Source organism: Aphelocoma coerulescens, chromosome 25 (genome assembly GCF_041296385.1).
Source record: "Aphelocoma coerulescens isolate FSJ_1873_10779 chromosome 25, UR_Acoe_1.0, whole genome shotgun sequence".
Classification (NCBI taxonomy): Eukaryota; Metazoa; Chordata; class Aves; order Passeriformes; family Corvidae; genus Aphelocoma; species Aphelocoma coerulescens.
The window spans coordinates 1,651,701-1,672,792 of NC_091038.1; the positions used below are offsets into that span (position 1 = coordinate 1,651,701).

A 21,092-nucleotide genomic window follows, 5' to 3' on the forward strand; every position below is an offset into this window, starting at 1 on the left:
AAACACCCCTTGCATCCGTGTTTTTTCCTCTTCCTCCCTCGGAGTGGCTTCTGTTCCTTCTGGTGGCCAAAGCTGGGTTTGCAGCGGCCTCGTCTGCCCTCACAAGGAGGCTCCGGGTTGGTTCCACCTGGTGGCTCCTCATTCCCACTCCAGGCAGTTTCCTGGTTGGGAAGTAACAGTTTTCATCAGAGTGTTTGTGCGAGGAGGTAATTAAATATTAATAAAGTTGTATAAAAAACCCCACATTTCATCAGAGAGGAGAAAAAGCAGAGGGTCTGTTTGGGACCGTGAGGCAACAGGTACAGCTGGACTCGCACCATAAACCTCCGAAAAAAGCCCTGGGAAAGATATCAGGAAGAGGATTTGGGAATGGCTCTAACAGGGTGAAAGGCCCCGAATTCCTGGTAGGGTCTGGTGGGGTTGGGAGAGGAATTCCCTGGGAGGATTTCTGGAGCAAAGCAGGGATCCGGAGGCCGCTGTGAGTCACGGCACCGCGTCCTCGGAGGCTCCTGCACCTCACCTAACCCAGGCACCAGCGCCCGTCACCTCCTGGAGCCAGGATGTGACACACGGCAGAATCAGCCACTTCCCAGCGTTAACGGGTGGGATTTCACCTGCAGGATAAGGAAAAGAAGCAAAATCAGGTGCAAGGTGAGGGTTTTAGGGGTGGACACCTGGGGGCTGCCGACACGGCCTGATGCTACCCCAAGCCTCCCCTGCCAACCTCTGCAAAGGCAATTCCTTCATAAAACCAACAAATTACCCTCCAAAAAAAGTCGTTTCCTACTCAGAACGGTGTCAGTGGACCCAGGGATGCCTGTCCTAAAGAGCAGGAGCTTTGTAGGGGATACAGAGACCAACTGTAGGGTCACCACAGTCCTGTCCCACACACGGGCCCAGGTGCCCCCAGGCCCTGCTCAGGTGTTTGTCTCCATCGTCGAGACAAACGATGGAACAGGTTTATCCCCATCCATGGAATCAGGGCTGTAATTAATCGTGAATAATGAGTTTCACAAGGATTTTCATTCTCCCGACGTTTGTGAAACACCCCGAGTCGCGTTCGGATTTCCTCATCTATCAGTTCCGGTGATTCAGCTCCACTGGGGACCAAGGAGTCTCTGGATTCTGGATTTTATTTTAATTCAATCCAGGCTATTTTTGATATCATAGTGGCCTCTAAGTTTCTGCAGAAGATCAGGCCTGGAGCTCTCCATGGGCAGAAAGATGACTTTGTTCCCAAAGCAGAGCATTAAAGACGTGGATCCCGATGTCCTCCCACTCCTACCAGGATGTTCTCTGTGTCCTACGGGGCTTTAAATTCCTTCTGTTTGGGTTGAAACCTTTGAGTAAAGAAAGGACTGGCTTGAAAGGTTACAACACTGCTTTTAGTGCTTCTTTGCTGGTTTTACTCTGAATTTTTGGTGTTTCTTTGATTTGGACCCTGTCCAAATATGTTTATTTTTACTACGCACCACCGTGGCCTTTTTTGTTCTCTTTCCCTTTTCTTTCTGGGTTCCCTTTGCAACCCCACAATCCCACCCCACGATCCCACCTTCCCACCCTCTAACATCTGTCGCTTCCTGGTTCGGGCTTTAGGCACAAGGAAGAGGTAAATGCTGCAGTCAAAGGCGACAAAAACCATCCCGAACCCTCCCCACCCCCGTGCCCAGGCCAGGCGTAGGGGGGGGCAATTAACATTTTTATGGAGTAACAAGAGGGATGTCAGGATATCGATCTGCTCCGTGAGTCAAAAGAGCAGTGCAAAAACTCCCAATTAGCCAAGTGCTCGGGGTGCTGAGCAATCAGGTCCCTCCAGTGGGGCCCCATCTCGTTTCCGGAGGAGAAGCCCGGGCCGGGCTATAAAAGCCCTCGCTCCCCGTTTCTCCTCAGCGTCTCAGCTCCTCCACATCTCCTCTTGAGCTCCTTCTGATCCAGGTGAGTCCAGATCCATCAGACTTTTGCTCTTTTAATGCTCTCCAGCTGCTCCCTAATCCCAAGCTCTTGGGCACGTCTCTTCCGCGTCCTATCTCCACCTCGTTTCTTCTGCCAAGTAGGAAAACATAAAAATTCCTGGCTCAGGTGGCTGAGGACTCTGCAGGTCTTGCTCTGGAGTCTGTCCAGCTCTTCTCTCTTCTCTTCTCTTCTCTTCTCTTCTCTTCTCTTCTCTTCTCTTCTCTTCTCTTCTCTTCTCTTCTCTTCTCTTCTCTTCTCTTCTCTTCTCTTCTCTTCTCTTCTCTTCTCTTCTCTTCTCTTCTCTTCTCTTCTCTTCTCTTCTCTTCTCTTCTCTTCTCTTCTCTTCTCTTCTCTTCTCTTCTCTTCTCTTCTCTCTGATGTTTAAGAGAAAGCCTTGCCCAAAGAGGCCACCACAGGTAGATGTGCAGTGATAACGCTTCTCCTCTTCAAGAACTTGGCTTAGAATCACAGAATCACGGAATCATGAAATCATGGAATGGGTTGGGTTGAAAGGGACCTTAAAATCAGCTCATTGCACCCCCTGCCATGGGCAGGGACACCTCCCACTATCCCAGGTTGATCTGAGTCCCATCCAACCCAGCTTTGGACACTTCCAGTGTCCCTGGTCATTGCCTTCACTCATGGATGAGTTTTCCCAGCAGGTCTCCAACCATGTGCTCCCGCCAGGACAAGGACCAGTGCCACCAGCAGGAACGGTCCTCCTGCCACAGCAGCGGGTCCGGATGCCACGGGAGCAGTGGCGGATCTGGGTGCCACAGGAGCAGCGGATCCGGTTGCCACGGCAGCAGTGGTGGATCCGGTTGCCATGGTAGCAGCGGTGGATCCGGATGCCACAGGAGCAGTGGTGGATCCGGTTGCCACAGGAGCAGTGGTGGATCCGGTTGCCACGGGAGCAGTGGTGGATCCTGCCATGGGAGCAGTGGTGGATCCTGCCATGGAAAGCCACAGGAGTGCCAGCAGCAAATCTACCAAGTATCCTCGAAAATGAAGTGATCACCCCACCGCCTGCAGGTGATCCACAGGAAATGTCCTGGCTCGTGTGCCAAGCTCGGACAGCTTTGCATGTCCCCAGCAATTTCCAAGGAAAATGTGTCCTTCCCCTCCCCCAGCGAGTGCTGTAACCTCTCCCGAGCTTCTCTGTGGGTGCTGAAATAAACTCTTTGTTCACGCTGGCACAGCTGTCTCTGAATCAATCTGTGACTACATTTGGGCCACCACAATCCAGAATTTGGGAGAAGCTTTGAGCCAAAAAGTCCTAGAGACATAGAACCCCCTTTTTTCTGCCATTTGGCCCCAAAACGCCGCCCTTGGGGGAGGTACCACCACGTGCTGGTGGCAAACCCCCAGCCAGCCTTTCTAGAAACGCTGTGCCCAGCCCTGCCAGAGCTCTGCCCTACCAGGGGCGTTGCGCGATTGTTACACAATGATCGTTACTGCTAAATTTCTTCTCAACTTGTAATTAAAACGAATTGGGTAATTTATTGCTCTGGTATTGCCATTCATGAAGTGGATGTTACCTTGATAAGATTGTTCTCGAGTGCGTCAGGAGGATCAGAAATTTCTGGCATTGCTGAAAAGGGTGCAGGCAGCAGCTCACTCCCTGTTTTCAGAGCAGGGATCGCTCAGGAAGGCTCCTTGTCCGCATCTGGAACTTGCCTTGAGTCCCCCATTTTCAAACCCATTTTCAAGGCACATTAAAGTGGCCAGACACAAAATGTAGAGGTGCCCATTATTAACAAACTCAGAGCAATTAAAACACTAGGCACTGAACGCAGGGCGATGCCAAGAGCCAAAAATTCCTTTGAGTCTTTTTTTCCCAGAGGTCATTGACCACATTTCTGCTGAGGCCAGAACAAAACCCAATTAAAGAGCAGCGACCAAACCCAGGCACAGCTTGCCCTGACACTGTTCTAGATCATGACAGGAGTTTAGCAATACAGGAGAAGCTTCAGGTTGCTCACGTGGTTCCTTCACCTGCCCTGTCTTCCAACCTTTCCCAAAATCCTCCGTGTTTGGGTAACAGCAAATGTGGATGGGTTTTGGATGGCAGGAACCACTCAGCCTCCATCTCCCTGTGGTCACCATAAGATCTTAACCAACGTGGGGAAAGACAAATCAAATCCGGATTTCAGCCTTTATTTGCTGCCTGTTTAATGATTGAAACATCTTCCAGAAGCACTGAAAGAAAAGGGCCAAACGAGCTCCATGGTCCTAAAGAATTCCCAGCCCACACAGCAGAAAGGTACAGGGAGTATCCCAAATTATTGCCTGTCACGAGCTCTCTGTGTGGGGCTGTGCATCCATCAGAATAGCACTGGCTAATTAGGAGCTAATTGGGCATCAGGGAAAACCTAAAAAGAATGTTCCTACAGCTCTGGAGAAAGTCCCCGGGGTCTGCCAGTTCCCCATAACATGGCACTGTCGTGTGTGGCCGAGGGCTCCCGTGGGATGCCTCCTCCTCCTCCGGCAGCACCAGAGCTGCTCACCTGGAATAAAACCACGGCAAAGCTGCTCTGGAATTATTCCCAGGCTGAGAGTCAACCACATAATTAAGCACCTTGCTAATCCTGGATCGCTACCCAGGGCAGGGCTTATCCCTTCCAAAAATAAGAATTCCAGCTGCTTGTGGTCCTCCTGGCAGCAGCAGAAACCTTGGAGTTTCTTCATGGCCCCACCATGTTTTGACTGGTTCTAAGAGGAATGCACCAACGGTGATTCCAGGCAAATCCCAAAATCCCTGAGGTTGGAAAAGCCCTCCAAGTTCATCAAGTCCAAGCTGTGTCCAATGCCCACCTTGCCACCAGCCCGCAGCACTGAAGGCCACGTCCAGGCCTTCCTTGGACACCTTCAGGGATGGCGACTCCAAACCTCCCTGGGCAGCCCCTTCCAAGGCCTGACCGCCATTTCCAGGAGGAAATTCCTCCTGCTTCCGACCTGAACCTGCTGTCAGGGAGTTGTGGAGAGCCAGAAATTCCCCCTGAGCCTCCTTTTCTCCAGGCTGAACCCCCCCCAGCTCCCTCAGGAATTCTCCAGACCCTTCTCCAGCTCCGTTCCCTTCTCCGCACTCACTCCAGCCCCTCTTGCCACACGGGCCCAGACCTGGACACAGCACTGGACGTTCCCCTCAGCAGTGCCCAGCATGGAGGGAATTCCCACTAAGGAAGAGTTTTCTCCCTTCCCAAAGATGCCATTGGCACTTCCAGGCCCATCTCAGTTCTTAGGGGAGTCGCAGGCCTAGAGAACCTCAGGCCATTCTGGAAGGATGTTGTGATTTAGGGGTGAGACATCATTTCCCAAAGCCTGAACCCAAAGGTTCAGGATCCCTCCCCGGGTATGATCAACACCAAACCCGACCTGGGGAAACCGGGGCCGCCCACACGACTCCCCCAGCCCAGCTCTGCGCAGGCACAGCCGGCAATTAAATTTCTGTGGACAGGAAAGGCGACCTATAAGGAGAGGCAATCCCAGCGTGGATCAGGTGAGTCACCCCAGGAGCCCGAGGAATGGGGAGGCAAAGAAATAAAAAAAAAGCCATCGGCGAATTAAATGAACGGGCAGAGCTGTGGGACAGGGAGGGGCTTCTTCTCCAGGTGGGGTGTGCAGAGAGGGTATAAAAGTGCTCCTGTCCCGGAAAGCCTCATTCCCTCTCATTCCTTCCTCATCTCTTCCCTGCACGAACAGCTCAGGTAAGAGCTGGGAGGCTCCGGAGCCCTCTGGGGGGGTGGATGGGTTTGGACCTCCACGCCTGGAACTGGGCTGGGATTTGTTCTGCGGGGAGTTGGGAGCAGGGGGTGGGTGAGGAGGGAGCCCAAGAGCTCAGAGGGAGAAGAGATTGGGACATGGAGGGAGGGTCTGGGGTGTGGGCTCGGGATGGCTCCACTTTGGAAAGCCAGGCACGGCCTGGGTGTCCCCAGCGCCTTCAGTGGGACAATCCCATGGGGGAAAAGGATCCAGCGCAAGCTTTAAAGACAGCTGTGGGATCTGGCTGAGACTGGAAAAAGGAACACCTGGATTCCTCTTGCCTGGAAGGACAGGAGCAGGAAGGAAAAGCCCCTGACAGCTCCTGTGTCCCCACAGGTCAGCCAGCACAGGACCATGTGCTCCCGCCAGGAGAAGGACCAGTGCCACCGGCAGCAGCGCCAGAGCAGCGGCGGCTGCCACAGCTCGGGGGGTGGCTGCCACAGCTCTGGGGGTGGTGGCTGTCACAGCTCAGGGGGTGGTGGTGGCTGCCACAGCTCTGGTGGCGGTGGTGGCTGCCACAGCTCTGGGGGTGGTGGCTGCCACAGCTCCGGTGGTGGTGGCTGCCACAGCTCCGGTGGTGGCGGATGTCACAGCTCCGGTGGCTCCGGCTGCCATGGGAAGCCGCAGGTGCAGCAGCAGCAGCAGCAGCAGCAGCAGGTGCTGCAGGTGCCCCAGCAGAAGATGAAGTGACAGCACTGCCCACGCGTTGTGCCAGCGCCAACAGCCAAGGCCACGTGGGGACCGGCTCCTTCCCACCTCCCCAGAGCTTCCAAACCCTCCCCGGTGCCCTCCGGAGCCGTCATTCCGTGGGAAGGGTCTGGCTGGTGCTTCCCTGGTGCCCTGGGCTGTGCTCAATAAAGAGTTCCATTCCCTAAATCCCTCTTGTGTTGGTGTTTCCTTGAACTCCTCATCTTGTTTTCCAGAGCCAGGGAGGCAGCCTGGGAAGGGGTTTTAGGGCTGAGATGTTCTCCAGCCTCGCTCAAATGCTGAGTGAGGGCTCCTGGGTGGCACAGCTGTCGACCCCGCTCATCCCCAGGAAACCCTGGAAGTGGTGACTCACCCTAAATTTTGAGGTCCTTTTCCTTTGCCTCTGAGGGTTCTGCCTGTTAAAAGTTATTTCTTTTCCCTGCAACCACAAAAGAAAAGGACAGAGACAGGATGGTGAGGAAGGGGATTCTCCCCCTCTGCTCTGCTCTGGTGAGATCCCACCTGGAATGCTGAGTCCAGCTCTGGTGTTCCCAACATAAATGGGATGTGGAATTGTTGGAACAAGTCCAGAGAAGGCCACGAATTTGATAAAGGGCCTGGAGCCCTTTCCCTGTGGATCCAGGCTGGGAGAGCTGGGAATGTCCAGCCTGTGGAGTCCTCAGAGCCCCTCCCAGGATCTGCAGGGGCTCCGGGGAAGCTGGAGAGGGACTTTTCCTCAGGAACTGCAGGGACAGGACACAGGGAATGGATTCAGACTGACAGAGGGGTAGGAAAGACACCCACAGCTGGGAACTCCCAATGGACAGTTTGGGCACCCAAAATTTGGGATGTGAGGGCATCCTGCCCTGGGGACACTGCAGCCACCAGGGGAAGTTGTTTCCAGGGTCACCACATCCCCCTCTGCCCAAGCTGGCACTTGTTAAGATCGGCTTCGATGATCTCAGAGGTCTTTTCCAGCCTCAGTGGACAATGCAGGACACAGCGAGCCCGGGGTCGGCTCCGCACTGTCCCGAGGGGGTTTGTCCAAAGTCCCCAGCAGCTTCCAGGAAAAGCAGGAAGGAGCTGATTCTCGGTGCTGAAATCCTTGATGTGACTTGGAAACGATGCTGGGTTTCAGCTCAAACAGTCCAAGCCCTGCTCCTGTCCCCTCCTCCCTCCAACATCTCCCCGGGCATTTCCCTCTAGCAACACTTCCTTCTCCAGAGGAATCCCTGGAGGATTTTGCCCTCATCCCAATGTCCCCGTGGCTGTGGCAGCTCTTCCATCTCACGGAGAAGAAAAAGCCACTTTCCCCTCTTTTTACCTGGATCATTCCTGGCTTTATCTGGTGCCAGCTCCAGAGCAGGGATGAGGCTCTTGGGAGCAGGAGAGGGGGCTATAATTAAACCTGGGCTTAACTTCACCGAGCAAAGCCCGAGCACACAAACCTCTGGAAAACCAGGCGCCCACGGGTTTTGCCATTGGAGGCAGGCGAGGCTGGCAATTAGCAGCTGATGTGGCACAGGAAACAGATAAAAACGGAGCGATATCCATCAGCAGTGAGTCAAGGAGGTGTAAACAGAGAGGGCGGTCGGTGGGGAATTGGGTGTTGGATTGACAGATCCAGTGACACGGAGCTGTCTCATTTCCGGGAAAACGGAGGGACACCTCTATAAAGCTACTCCCATCCCGGGATCCTCAATCCCTGCTCTTGCTTTCCCCTCTCGCTCAGGTAACTCTGGCAGCACAGGTGGATGTTCCTCCTTTGGGGAATCATTGCCCAGAGGAGGGTGCGGGGCTGGGGCTGGGGTCGGGGTTGAGATGCTCGTGGGGTTTGGGGCGCAGGGAGGGAGGTCAGCACCTGTCTCGTGGATGATGATGGACCCGCCGATGGAATCCTCCATTGTGGACTCAGGGAACTGCTCCAGATCCCGGGAAGGAGCTGCTGGGATCCTGCACAGCAGCGCTGAGGGAGGGGGTTGAGATTGGGGCAGGCACAGGGACCTCGGGATTGGGCCATTGGGACAATGGTGGCACTGGGACCATGGTGGCACTGGGACCATGGGGGTGGTGGCACTCCAGCAGCCCCTGACATCTCCTGTGTCCCCACAGGTCAGCCAGCACAGGACCATGTGCTCCCGCCAGGAGAAGGACCAGTGCCACCGGCAGCAGCGCCAGAGCAGCGGCGGCTGCCACAGCTCGGGGGGTGGCTGCCACAGCTCGGGGGGTGGCTGCCACAGCTCTGGGGGTGGTGGCTGTCACAGCTCTGGGGGTGGTGGCGGCTGTCACAGCTCTGGTGGCGGTGGTGGCTGCCACAGCTCCGGTGGTGGCGGATGTCACAGCTCCGGTGGCTCCGGCTGCCACAGCTCCGGCGGCTCCGGCTGCCATGGGAAGCCGCAGGAGCTGCAGCAGCAGCAGCAGCAGCAGCAGGTGCTGCAGGTGCCCCAGCAGAAGATGAAGTGACAGCGCTGCCCACGCGTTGTGCCAGCGCCAACAGCCAAGGCCACGCGGGGACCGGCTCCTTCCCACCTCCCCAGAGCTTCCAAACCCTCCCCGGTGCCCTCCGGAGCCGTCATTCCTTGGGAAGGGTCTGGCTGGTGCTTCCCTGGTGCCCTGGGCTGTGCTCAATAAAGAGTTCCATTCCCTAAATCCCTCTTGTGTCGGTGTTTCCTTGAACTCAGAATCACAGGATCGATGAGGTTGCAAAAGACCTCTGAGATCACTGATTCCAAGCTTCTCATCCTTGTTTTCCGTGCCACTGGAAGGCTGTAGATGGATTAATGTAGATGGATTAATGTAGATGGGTCATTCCTGGTGGGTCGTCCCTGAGGGATCATCCCTGGGGAATCACCAGCTCCGCTCTGCCCCCCTCAGCTGAAGACAGATCCCAAACGTTGGAGAAAGCCCAAAAACCTCTCCCCATCCCACAGCCCAGAGCCCCCACAGCTTCCCAACCCTGCCCCGACCCCTCGGAGCTTCCCCACCACAGCTTTGAGCACCCTCCTGCCTCGGGAGGCTCCTGAAACCCAGACGGGCACCAGGCTGTACAGTTTTTATTGGGGGTTTTTTTGTGGTCTTACAAACATTTGTGTGAGAAGGAGAAAAATAAGCCGGGAGAAAAACACCTTTGGGATATTTACAGTGCGGAAACATCTCCGTGAAAACCACGGATGAACCCCCTCAGCCAGGTCGGAGCTGAAGGCCTGGCTGCAGCCAAGGTGTATTTTTGGTTTGTATTTATTCTCACCCCCCCGAAAACCCGTGAGAATTTTGCTGTTGACTCCAAATGAGCTGGAGATGAGCTCCCAACAATAAACCTTTAATTTTCCCCGAGGAATCACCACTCTTAGATTCATTATTGCTGCATGGGCTGAGTCAAGTAATTACCCTGCTCATCCCAGCCCTATTAACCAGGGATTTTTTCACTTTCTCCCCATTAATAACCGGGGTGAAGGGGTTGGGATTTCAACCGTTGCTTTTTGTGAGAAGAAAAGAGAAAATCTGCCCCCACCCACCCACCCCGAGCCTTCAAAGCTGCGTTTTCAGAGCACCCCAAGGAGACACCGCTGGAGCATCAGGACCAAAGGAGACCTGGGGATATTTTTGCCTCATGGAGGTAAATTGGTGGAGCTGGACATTGGTCTTCGCTTCTCCCAGGACGTGGCCTGGCCTGGAGGAGCAGCAAGAACCTGGAAGGAGATCCCACCATTGCTGGTGCCCACGGAGCAATCCAGGGATCCTACAGAAAAGGAGGAAAACCCACGGGGGGTTCGCCCACAGCCACCCCAAAACCCAGCAGGAGCCGAGTCCCGCCCTCCAGCCCCCTCTGCTTTGCACTGATTTGTGCCCAATTACTGTTCAATTTTAATTGGAGCTGATTAAATCCCCTCCAGAGCTCAGCTCCTGCTCCATCCCACCCTCCGCGGTGGACGGGGCTCACTGGGATGACCACAAAGGTGAAGCCTTGGGGTGACACCGGGCTGGAGATGGCTCTGTCCCCACCTCAGGAGGTGTCCAGGAGCTCTGGGTGCTCCTGGACTGTCCCTTACCTGCTCTCTCCACGTCCCAGGAGCAGCAGAGACCTCTCAGTACACGCAGGACTTGGCAGGACCCCTCTCCTTGTTCATGGGCTCCGTGTCGGGGTCCGAGGCCCAGGGGATGGATCTGTACTTGCTGCTCGGGGACTTCTGAGGGGACAGGAGCTCATCAGCCCCTCCCAAAGTGGGGACGGGCTGGGATCCCCTCAGCCCAAGGAGCAGCCAGGGGTGGAGGATGCCCAAATCCCAGTGCCAGGGGTGCAGAGCCAGGATCACACCTGGATCTGCCCCTTCCACACCCTCCCATTCCCTGCAGGAAAAGGGGGACAGCAGGACTGGGATAGGGCACAGGAGCTTTGCAGGACAAACCCAAGGAAAATCCAAGAGTGGAAAGATCCCAGCCCAGCCCTGGATGTGGGGTGGCTGTTGCAGACCCCCTCACCCTCCCTGACCACCCCTAAATATCCCCCCAGCACCTTTCCCACCATCTTTCCCCGCTCCAGCCCGTGCTAGTACCTTGACAGGAGCGAATTCCTGCTGGATCAGCTTCTTGAACTCGCTCCTGCTGAAGGGCTCCGGTTTCTTGCCCTTCCTGGAATTGCCCTGCGAGCTCTGCATCATGTCTGTGATGGCTTTAATGAGCTTGGACATGGCTCCAGTCCTGGAGAGGAGCAGAAATTGAAGCCACAGCCTCTGTCAGGGGCAGCAGGAAAATCTCCCAAAAATTCCAAATATCCTGCTCAGCTTCAGCCTTCCTACACTTTATTTTACCAGAGGTTAAACGAAGCTTTTCTTTCTCAGCTTCTCTGAGGACTTTCACCTCAATTCCCTTCATTTCTCCACTTTCCCTGGTTAAATTAAAGGGAAGCTGTTCCCTGTAACCATCCAGGCACTTGTGGCGTGAATGAATCAGCTCCTGCAGGTGAGGAAAATGCATCCAAACTCCTGCCTGGGAGCTGATCCCATCCTGGTGCCTCTAGACCTGAGCCCTGCTGGGTAAAACCAGTTGCAAACCAACGCCGCAAACACAAAAGCTCATTTCAAACCCGAAACGAAACGGCGGAGACTCACCTGCACCAACCGGGGCCGGGCTGGGACTGGTGGGAGCAGCTCGGAGCAGCTCCTGGCAGGCTCCAGGAGTGGGAGGAGGGAGAGGATTCCTTCCGGTCAGTCCTGTTCTCTGGCTGCCTCTTCCCAGGGAGCCTCCCTCATTATCCTGCTGCTCGGAGGATGTTTACCAGCACACCTGGAGAGGTGTATGTAGGTCAGGAACAAAGGGCTCTGCACCTCCTTGGATCCCCAAAAAAAGCCAGCCAGAGGTTCCCTTCCTACGTAAAACTCTGCATTTAACGTCCCCTAAATGAGTTTTTTTTCCCTCCACAACCAAGGTGGTTTGGGAGTTCCTGAGCAAAGCATAGAAAATGTTACAGACCAGAAAAATTCCTGCAGGAAAAGGGGCTTTAATCTTATTTTTGGGGCTGTCCCAAATGTCACCGAGCTGCCTCTGGGCCCGTCTCAGGCAATGCCAGCAGAGCTGGAGCTTCTCCGGTGGGACAGGAACAGGAGCCCTGAGCTGGCAGGGCAGTGGTGGCACGGTGGGGACACCCAGGGACACCCAGGTGGCCGTGGGGTGATGATCTCCCTCCCACGGGAGAGTCACTCTTTGCACATCCCAACGGGACAGGGTTCAACCTCGGGGTTCAGCCCTGGTGGAGAACGGCATGGCTTGGGGCCAGCCTGGGATCTGACCCCGATGGAGCCATGGCTGGGGTCAGGATGTGATCCAGGCCCTACAGAGCCATGTCCAGGGCCAGATTGGGATCCAGCCCCTATGGATCCCATCAGGGCACAGCACCAGGCTGGGATCCAGCCCCAGGACTCTGGGAAAGGCCCCGGCTCCGGGGACGAAGCTGCTCCCGGGACGGGACATTTGGCTCGGGGCCCATTCCCTGTGTGGTCCCGGAGGAGTCACCGAGCGCCCGGCTGGCAGGGGGTGTGAGGAGCCCTCTCCCTCCCCAGGGTGTGCCAGCTTTCATCAGCGCTCAGGCACCGGCCCAAGATCTCCAGATACGGCCGAGGCCGGGGCAGATCTCGCTCGGCATCTTCCCGGCGGCGCTGGCAGGGCCATGGCAGCGCGGTTGGGACAGGAGCGGCTGCAGAGCCACCCACGTCCCCCCGCTGCCACCGCCAGCGTGGCACACGGCGTCTCGGCCATGGAGTGGGCTGGAAATGAGATGCAGGCCACGAGCTGGAGCTAAATTTTCCTTCCTCCAGCAGGGTGAGGCAAGAGGCAGCAAGTCCCAGCAGGTCCTGAAGCCGGGGCTCCTTTGGGAGAAGCTGCGTCAGCCCAGGGGCTGCTCTCCCTCTTTAGGGACCCCCGGAGCCTTTGGGAGAGTCCCAGCCCAGGGGATTCCTTTCGGGGCTGGATTTGGGATGGTCAGGCACAGGCAGCAGCACCTGTTACCCCACAGACTTTTGGGGTACAGCCTTTGCTCTCTCTTCCATGACACCGAACTCCTGCTGCTCCAGGCCTTGACGGAGATGAAGGAAAAGCGGCGTTGTCCCAAGGGCTGGAGTCATCCCATGGCCAAGTGCTGGGGGTTTAAGGTTTTGTGTTTGTGGGTGTCTCTGTGTGATCTAGGGGTCAGTGGGAAGGACCCCGCGGTGGCCGTGGGGTGACCAGAGCCACAGGAAGCCCTGGTGGGTGTGGATGGAGGGCAGCGCACGGGAATGGCACCTGCAGCCTCTTCCCTCCTCCCTCCGCTCCAATTAGCGCCTGTCTGCCCGGGAATGAGGGGAATTAGGAGCAAAATTGCTCTGAATCACCCCGAGCCAGTTCCTTCCGCCAGCTGCTCCCTCCCAGCCCTCTGCCACCACGTCCCCAGCCACGTCTCCGGCTTTTGGGAGGGTGGCTCCTGTCCCCAGACCTCACCAGGACCAACCAGTTCCACCCCGCTGTGGCTCGTCCCCAGCGCAGCGTCCGGGCCGGTAACGAGAGCCTGCACCCAAGTCCCCAAACGCCGCAGTTTTGGGGACCCTCCCTGTGTCAGCCGCGGGGCTGAGGGGTCCGGGGGGTGCAGGGGGGTGGGCTGGGTCCCAGCTGGGGGGGCACAGCTGGATCGCACCCCCTCACTGCTGAGTTATCCATAAATCCCAGCCCTGCGGCCACAACTTCCAGCCTGGCAGAGCTGTGGGAGGGGGTCAGGGGTGTGAGGAGCTGCCAGGGCCACCCCAAGGATATTTTGGGAGGGGACAGGAGGAGGAGAGAGGAGTTCGGGATGTTTGGAAAGGGGTGGGTGGCCTCAGGCCAACAGCTCCGCCGAAAAATCAGGGTTTGATTCCGACACATAAATCCAAATAATCCTGGGGGCCAGGACGGGGCTGAGCCCGGGGTCGGGGTGGTCGCAGCATCCCTGGGGAGCTCCGGCAGGACCTGGCGGCCTCTGCGAGTGTCGCATCTCCGCGGTGTCCCATCCCACCAGGTGGCAGCAGGAGCCCGGTCCGCGGCTCCGAATCCCGGACTCTTTTAGGCTGGGAAAACTCCTCCAGGATCACCGAGTCCAGCCTGGGACACACCCCCAGCTGTCACCCTCAGAGCACCGAGTGACACTTCCAGGCCTTCCTTGGACACCTCCAGGGACGGGGAATCCACCTGGGATTGGAGAGATGTGGGGCAGCAAAGTCGGTGTCACCTCTGTCCCCAAACAGGCAGCTCAGAGCACCCCTGGAGTGCTGTTGGGGAGTATCCGACCCCACTTTTTGGGAGCCCTGGTGGGGATGGAAGGCTCCCTGTGGATCTGGGGACCACTCGGGGTGTGGGGTGTGGTCACTCTCTGTCCCCTCCTGTCCAACAGCCCCAGGGTGACACAAGAGGAGCCCCCCAGCCCAGGCTGCAGGTCCTGAGTTGACAAATATCCGGTTACAGCAACAGCCGGAGCTTTGGGCTGGTTCCTGCCTCTCTCCCGGGGGTGCACGAGGGTCTGGACCTCCCCTCCCACCAAGAGCCCCCCCAAAATCCCGATCTGCTGCAAATCCTTGTCCCCAAATCTGGCGCGCCCTCGGAGCCAGCCCCGGTTCCTGGAGGTGCTGAGCTTTATCCTGGCAGGGTGGTGGCACCGAGCCTCCTCCACTCCCCACGGGATGTGGGGGCTCTTCCTGCTCCAGAGACCCCAAAATGCTGCAGGACTGGGCTCCGGGCCCTTTTTGGGGTGCAGAGCTGAGGGCACCCTGGGCCTGCAGCAGATTTGACCTCGTTAGGAGGAATTCGACGTTTTGGGTGTCAAAACCGGCTCCAGAGGAAGCTGAAGCAACCTGGGGGTGAAGCAAACTTGTGGTGGTCTTGTGTTAACTGGGGCTGGGGGAGGGGGGTCTTGCTTCAGCTCTGCTGCTTTGGGGAAGCTTCTGGAAGGTTCCTTCCCGGAGTTGGGCGATTGCAGGGCTCTGAGTCAGCCTTGGGAAATCACCACTGCCCCAAAAGGGGTTTGGAAATCAGGGGCTTGGGGGGCTCCTCAGCAGTTCCATTGATGTTTCCAGCTGCCCTTTCCCTCCTGAAAGCAGCTGATTAATAACAAATGAACCCTTTTGGTGCCAATTTGGGGTGTTTTGAGTGAAGAATGGGGGTTGTTTCCTGTTCTTGTCCACACAGAATGCAGCTGCCCAAAATGTAACGTGTCCACCCCCATCTATGGAGCAAAAATGCCCTAAAAAGGGTTTTCCTCCAGAAAATAGTGCTCATCTCTCCCCATCCTTCCTCCCATCTCCTGCCCACTGCCACAACTCAGGCTTAGGAGACCGTGGAGTGTTTTCAGGCCAAAATATGGGGTTTTTTTTCCAGTCGGAAATGCAAAAATCCGTCAAATCCTGGTGCAATCCCAACCTCTGGAGCACATCATGAGTCACGAGCGGCTGCTGCGGCCAATCCCAAACTCCCAGGCATCCACCCCACCCCTGGGAATCTGCAGCCTGTCCCAAAGGTGGATTTGCCAGGTTGAAGGAGAGAGAAAAGCCCAGGAAAACCCACAGAGACACAGGAGAGCTTCGGCAGCCTCGGGGCAGATCTTTATTTGGCAGCAAAACCATCGCGTTTGGAGGAAGGGGAGGAGGGAGGTGGGCGGGGAGGGGCGGTTTAAGGCTGGGTTCGACTTTGGAGCCTTCTCCAAGCTCAGAGATTCCTTGGAGGGGAGGAACCGGGGGCTGCAGCGTTGCCTGGGTGCCTCAGTGGTGGTGGTGGTGGTGATGCTGCTGCTGCTGCTGGTCCTCCACCTCGTGCAGGTGCTCGTGGGTGGCACAGGTGACACGGGTGACCAGCAGCATCATCTCCCCAAAGCTGATCTGGGCGTCCTTGTTGACGTCCAGGTCCTTCATGATCTGGTCGATGGTGGCCTTGCTCTTCACGTGCTGCAAAGGAGGACGGGACAAGGTGAGGGCAAAGTCCCCTCGTTCGCAGCTCAAAATTCCCACCTGGGCGGAAAAAACTTTGCCTGGGATTTAGGAAAGTGGGTTCCAAAACCAAAATGGGCTTTGGGGGTGAGTTTCTGGTGTGGTTTCCAAGGGGAAAAGGGGATTTTGGACAACGTGATCCTGATTCTTGCAGAGAAGGGGATGAGGGGGCTGCAGGCTCACCCAGGGCTGTGAGGGTTTCCTTCACGGAGAATGTTTGGAGTGGGGTGGTTGGGCAGGAGAGCAGAGTGGGAAGGGGGTGAATCCAAACCCTGGGGACATCCAGGCACTGGGATCCAGCCCAGCTCCCCCCCCCCCCCATGTGGAGAACCCAGCCCTGGCTCCCCTCACCTTCAGGTAATTCGCCAGCTGCTTCTCAATCATCAGCTTGAGCTCCTTCTTGGTCAGGGTGTCCCTGTCCCCCTCCCGCCTGGAGTACTGGTGGAAGACGTCGATGATGACGTCCATGGCCTTCTCCAGCTCCGAGAGCGGCTCCTGGGTCTGTGAGGCCTGGAAGAGAAACGGTCACACCAAAAAACATCAGGAAAATCTGGGATAACCGGCCCCGGCCTCGCGTGGGACTGGGACAGAGCCGGGTTCAGCCGTTCCTTTTTGGGGATGAATTGGAGCTGTTGGAGTTTCCTCCAAGGAGACTGAAGGATGTTGCAGCCTCTGCCCTGTGCACCTACAAATGAGAGCTGAGCGCTGATTTGCCCCCAAAATGGGCCTTGTCTAAGCCTGGCACTGCTGATAAACCAACCAGAGCAGCTGATAACACCCCAAAAACCCTCTGTAGGGACACAGAGCAGGGGACAACACCCCAAAACCCTCTGGAGAGATTCAGAGCACGAGTTCTGATGTCCAGGAGCCTCTTTGGTGGTCAGGAACCTCTCCCAGGAGAAAACCTCTCCCCTCACGGGCTGAGCCCCAGCGGAGATGGTTTTGCTCTGCAAGCAACAGCGAGGAGATGCTCCCGGAGGATCCTCACACCTCCGATGATCTGGAAAAGAGCACGGAGACCTTCAATGCCCACCAGAACTTGCCTTGCTCATCTTGTCACCGTAGCGAGGTCCCCTGGGGCGGGCGGGGGGCCGGTGCCACCTCGGTGTCTCTTATAGCCGGGCCGTGGCGCGTTGTGAAACGTCCCCGTTTCATCCCGCTCCAGCCTGTCCCCATGACACCGCTGCCGTTGCTCAAGGCCCCGGGGTAGTTCCCTAAAAAGGGGCTCTGTGGCTTTTCCCGCAAGCTCGGGGTGCCACGGGCTCAGGTGGGGGTGGCCCTGACCCCTCACCTGCTGCCGGGGCTGTGATTCTCCGCCAGCTCTTGGCAAAAGCGCCTTCCCTCAGGATTCTTCCTTGCCACCCCATTTTCATCCTTTCCGGGGCTGTTTTCCGATGCCAGGGGGGTGAAGGGCACCCATGGCACCGTTCCTGCCCTGCTCCATCGCTGCTTGTCCCCAAAATGTCCCCACCCCTGGTGCATCCCAGGGTCCCACGGCTTCCCAGGATCCCTGAGGTTGGAGAAGACCTCCAAAATCACCGAGTCCAACCTTTGACCCCTCACCAGACCAGAACGCCGAGTGCCACCCGGTCCTGGCAGCGCGGGCAGGGCTGTCTGTGTGACACTGGGACAGAGGTGGCACGGAGGGGCCATCCCCTGCCTGCAGCAACCAGCTCTCCATGAAAGATGATCCGGGCGTGTTCCCAGCCTGGCCGAGCTCCAGGAGCTCCATTTCATCTGTGCCAAGGGTGGCTTCTCCCCGCCCCAGGTGTGCCCGGAGCTGCAGAGCCCAGGTGTGGCTGAAAGGTGCATTATTTTTTTGATCCCCCCCCCCACTTTTCAGGGCTCTGTCCTCGCTTTGTGGCTTTTCGTGTTGTTGTTTCTCGGCGTGGCAGAGGCCTGGCAGCTCAGAGCTGCCAAGTTTGTGAGCAAAACGAGATTTTCCAGTGTTTCCTCATTAAAATGAGCTGCCTGCTGACTCAGCACACCCGTTCAGGGGGGGTTTGTTTAACCTGCCCAGCCTCGGGTTGGTCTCGGACACGAAGTGGAGGCTGAAACAAGGCCCCAGACAGGCCTGGGGCAAGTTCAGGAGCTCCAGAGGAGCTGATATAGGGCCACCACCATGCCAGGAGCTGCAGCCCTGGTCTTTCAGCCGGAATTTCCTCATGGAAAAGGCAGTCAGGCCAGGGAGGTTTGGAGTTCCCATCCCTGGAGGTGTCCAAGAAACAACTGGACTCTGGTCTGGGTGACCAGGTGGGGACTGGGCATAGGTCAGACTCAATCCTGGAGGTCTTTCCCAGCTGAAATGATCCCCGGATTCTGTGATTCCATTCCCAGCAGCCCCCCAGCCCCCAGCCCTTGCTGGTGGGGGTGCTCTGGTTTCACAACAGGAGGGTTCTGGTGCACAGAACATCTGGAGATGTCGGGGACGTTTCACAACGGGGTGTCCGGGACGGGCCAAGGCGTTGCAGGGTTTTGGTGCAATATCAGGAAACCTCTTTGGGTCACTTTTATCAGCCTGGAGGTGGCAGGGGGGCAAGGATGGGGCACAGGGGGTGGCCAGGGGTTTCCAAGGTGGGACAGTGGCTGGAGCCAGGGATGAGCCCCCAGGCTGGGAGTGGTCAGTGCAGGCACCGAAGTGCCCAGGGACAAGGGGCAGTGCTGAGGGTCACAGGGACAGGTGATGGCACCACTTTGGTGGCTCTGCAGGTGTCCCTGAAAGGGCACCTCCCTGCCCAGCTGTGCCACAGCCCTGTCCCCAAGGCCCAGGCTCAGGCAGGGATCCATGAGCCGGAGCAGGAGCAGCCCAGGAGCTGCTGGGAGGTGCCCGGGGTTGGCTGTGCCCGAGGATCTGCAGGGACACCCCGAGACCGGAGTTGCAAAACTCCTTCAAAACGCACTTTTAAGGGCAGGAGAGCGGCTGGAGTGGGGAGAGGGAGCAGCAGCTCTGTCACCCCAGGGGGATCCCGCAGGCGGTGAGATCCCACCCTCCCACGCGTGGGATGGATGAGACGAGAAAGACTCGGAGAATTTCAAGTGATGCTTTATTGTCTCATGAGTGGGGCTGTCCTAAGCAGGCAGAGAGCAGAGAGAGCCCGATTCCTACAGCAGCCCCATTCCTAAAGCTTCCTTTACCCAGTTTTCCGTGTCCAGGCTCAGTCCTGGTCCGGCCCGCAGCGGTCGGAGCCGTGGCTGATGCGATGGGCGTCGTCGGCCACCTTGCTCAGCACGACGGTGAACTCCTCAAAGCTCAGCTCACTGTCCTTGTTCAGGTCAGTCTCTTGGAAGAGCTCGTTCAGGTAGCCGCGTTTGTTCCTGTCCTGAAATTGGGGACAGGAGGAGGGGTCACATCCCCTCCTTGGCTCCACCCCTGCACATCCTTCCCTGCCCTGGGCAAGGTTTGGAAGCTGCAGGATGTCCTGACCCTCCCCTCCCTTGCCTTTAGCCCCAAGTTAAACCCCAGAGGGGACAGGATTTTGTCCCAAACCCCACAGCAGGAAGAAGAGCGCGGGTGACCCCAAGCTGGGTGTGATCAGAAACCCCCGTCCTGGCCCCACAACCGCGGCAGGGCTGCTCCCCATCCCCCAGAGGCCTCCTGAGCCCCATCCCCCCGGGATCACCGCTCCGGGATCGTCCCTCTGGCACTCACACAGGCCATCAGGAAGGACGGCGCCTGCTCCGTCAGCAGCGTCTTGAAGTCGTTGAAGTCGAGGAGGTCGAGCTCGCCCTGGCGGATGCTGTAGCGGTGGAAAACATCCACCACGGTCTGCAGGGCCTTCTCCAGGGTGCAGTTCCCAGGGAATTGCCGGCTCCCGGCGTGGCTGTGGGTGCTGGAGGACATGGCTGAGCTCCGGAGGTACCTGCAGCAACCGGGGTCAAACCTCAAAGCTGTGACAGGAAAATCAGCGGGAGCCACAGCCGGAGCTTCATCCCGCCGGGGCTGAGCCCGGGGGCACCCTCAGCTCCTTGGTGTGGAGCGGGAAATGAGGGGATTTGGGGATATTGCTGGGTTACAGCTCCACTTTCAGCTTTGCCAAGGAAGCAGCTTGTCCTGACACACCTGGAGACGTTTCTCAGGTGAGGGAGGCAGGGTCAGGCCACTGTGGCACCGCCAGCGAGGGGATTTAGGGCCGGGGGCACAGAACTCATGGTGCCTCCACCCAAGACGGCACCAAAATGCCCTTAATTCGTGCTCATTTTCCAACCCAAACCAACCTCCTGCTCTACCCCGAGTAGAATCCATCGCTCTGGGCCCAGGCCACATCCCAAACTGCTCCTCCCCCATCGCTTTCCCTGCAAGGACCATCGCTGTCCTACTCACCCTGGTCTCCAAGGAGGGTTTGCAGGGAATGGATCCGTCGGTGTGACCCAGGAGCCTGGATCAGCCCTTTTATACCTGTCTGAGGTCCTCTTTCATCAGAGCTGGTGACACACCTGCCACAAGCATCAGCTTGAGTTCACATTTCCCGCACCTGGAAATTGCCAGGTGGGAACCTCTGAGCCCCTCCCGGCTTCGTTCCTGCGCTCTCAGTTCCTGGTTGCACCCACCAGGCTTTGGAAATGTTGTCCTTGTCCCCTCCATCATCTCTGACAGGGCTCAGGGAAGGGAAAAACCCTGGGTTTGTCACACCTCAACGTCAAGGGCAAGGTCATTGGGGCAGAAATTGCCAAAACATGGGGAGTTCTGCAACGCAACGAAAAATTTGCACATTTTCCTTCTGACGTGGGAGCAAATGGGGCTGTTTCACAGAAAAACAGGGAAAACTTTGTCCCCTGGATGTGTTCTCAATGGGATCTGTCCTCTACAACGCCAACTGGTTGGACACCACCCAAGACAGCGCAGCATCCGCATTTTATAACTTGTTTTCCAGAATATTTTCCATTGTTTTCTATTTGTACCAGACCTCTGCTCTGACTGCAGAGATTTTTCTGGAGGAAACTGGGCACAAAACCAGGAGAAAACCCAAGGTCAGAGCCTTTTCTGGCTGGTGCAGGAACCACCTCGTGTTTTGTGATTGTCACCTCTGTGTCAGGAGGAGACAATGAGATTTAAAATCAGACAATGAGATTTAAAATCAGACCATGAGATTTAAAATCAGACAATGGGTACGAGGAAGAGGCAAGGAGCAGCCAAACCAGGGGTGCCCATTCCTGTTTGAGGATGCTCCTGTATGCCCCCAGGGCACAGCACGGGTTGGATTCCGGTATCCCTGA

The 21,092-nt window shown here is 57.1% G+C and overlaps 5 protein-coding genes across 5 annotated transcripts; 3 read left to right on the plus strand and 2 right to left on the minus strand.

Moving 5' to 3' along the window:
• Positions 1-2,625: 2,625 nt before the first annotated feature.
• On the plus strand, positions 2,626-2,967 carry LOC138098656 (late cornified envelope protein 1B-like). Its single transcript, XM_068995353.1, has one exon. It carries the CDS (start codon positions 2,626-2,628, stop codon positions 2,965-2,967), a length of 342 nt encoding a protein of 113 aa, XP_068851454.1.
• A 3,102-nt stretch (positions 2,968-6,069) lies between these two features.
• LOC138098657 (loricrin-like) lies at positions 6,070-6,405 on the plus strand. Its single transcript, XM_068995354.1, has one exon. It carries the CDS (start codon positions 6,070-6,072, stop codon positions 6,403-6,405), a length of 336 nt encoding a protein of 111 aa, XP_068851455.1.
• Positions 6,406-8,532: 2,127 nt separating this feature from the next.
• Positions 8,533-8,865, plus strand: LOC138098658 (loricrin-like). The gene has a single exon (XM_068995355.1). It carries the CDS (start codon positions 8,533-8,535, stop codon positions 8,863-8,865), a length of 333 nt encoding a protein of 110 aa, XP_068851456.1.
• Positions 8,866-15,484: 6,619 nt separating this feature from the next.
• LOC138098629 (protein MRP-126-like) lies at positions 15,485-17,004 on the minus strand. The gene is made up of 3 exons (XM_068995295.1): positions 16,922-17,004; positions 16,230-16,388; positions 15,485-15,836 (listed from the first exon to the last, which is right to left on the minus strand). The coding sequence occupies exons 1-3, from the start codon at positions 16,928-16,930 to the stop codon at positions 15,654-15,656; spliced, it is 351 nt and encodes a 116-aa protein (XP_068851396.1). The 5' UTR covers positions 16,931-17,004; the 3' UTR covers positions 15,485-15,653.
• A 2,029-nt stretch (positions 17,005-19,033) lies between these two features.
• On the minus strand, positions 19,034-19,719 carry LOC138098429 (protein S100-A8-like). The gene is made up of 2 exons (XM_068994994.1): positions 19,528-19,719; positions 19,034-19,198 (listed from the first exon to the last, which is right to left on the minus strand). Exons 1-2 carry the CDS (start codon positions 19,717-19,719, stop codon positions 19,034-19,036), a joined length of 357 nt encoding a protein of 118 aa, XP_068851095.1.
• Between the last annotated feature and the right edge of the window lie 1,373 nt (positions 19,720-21,092).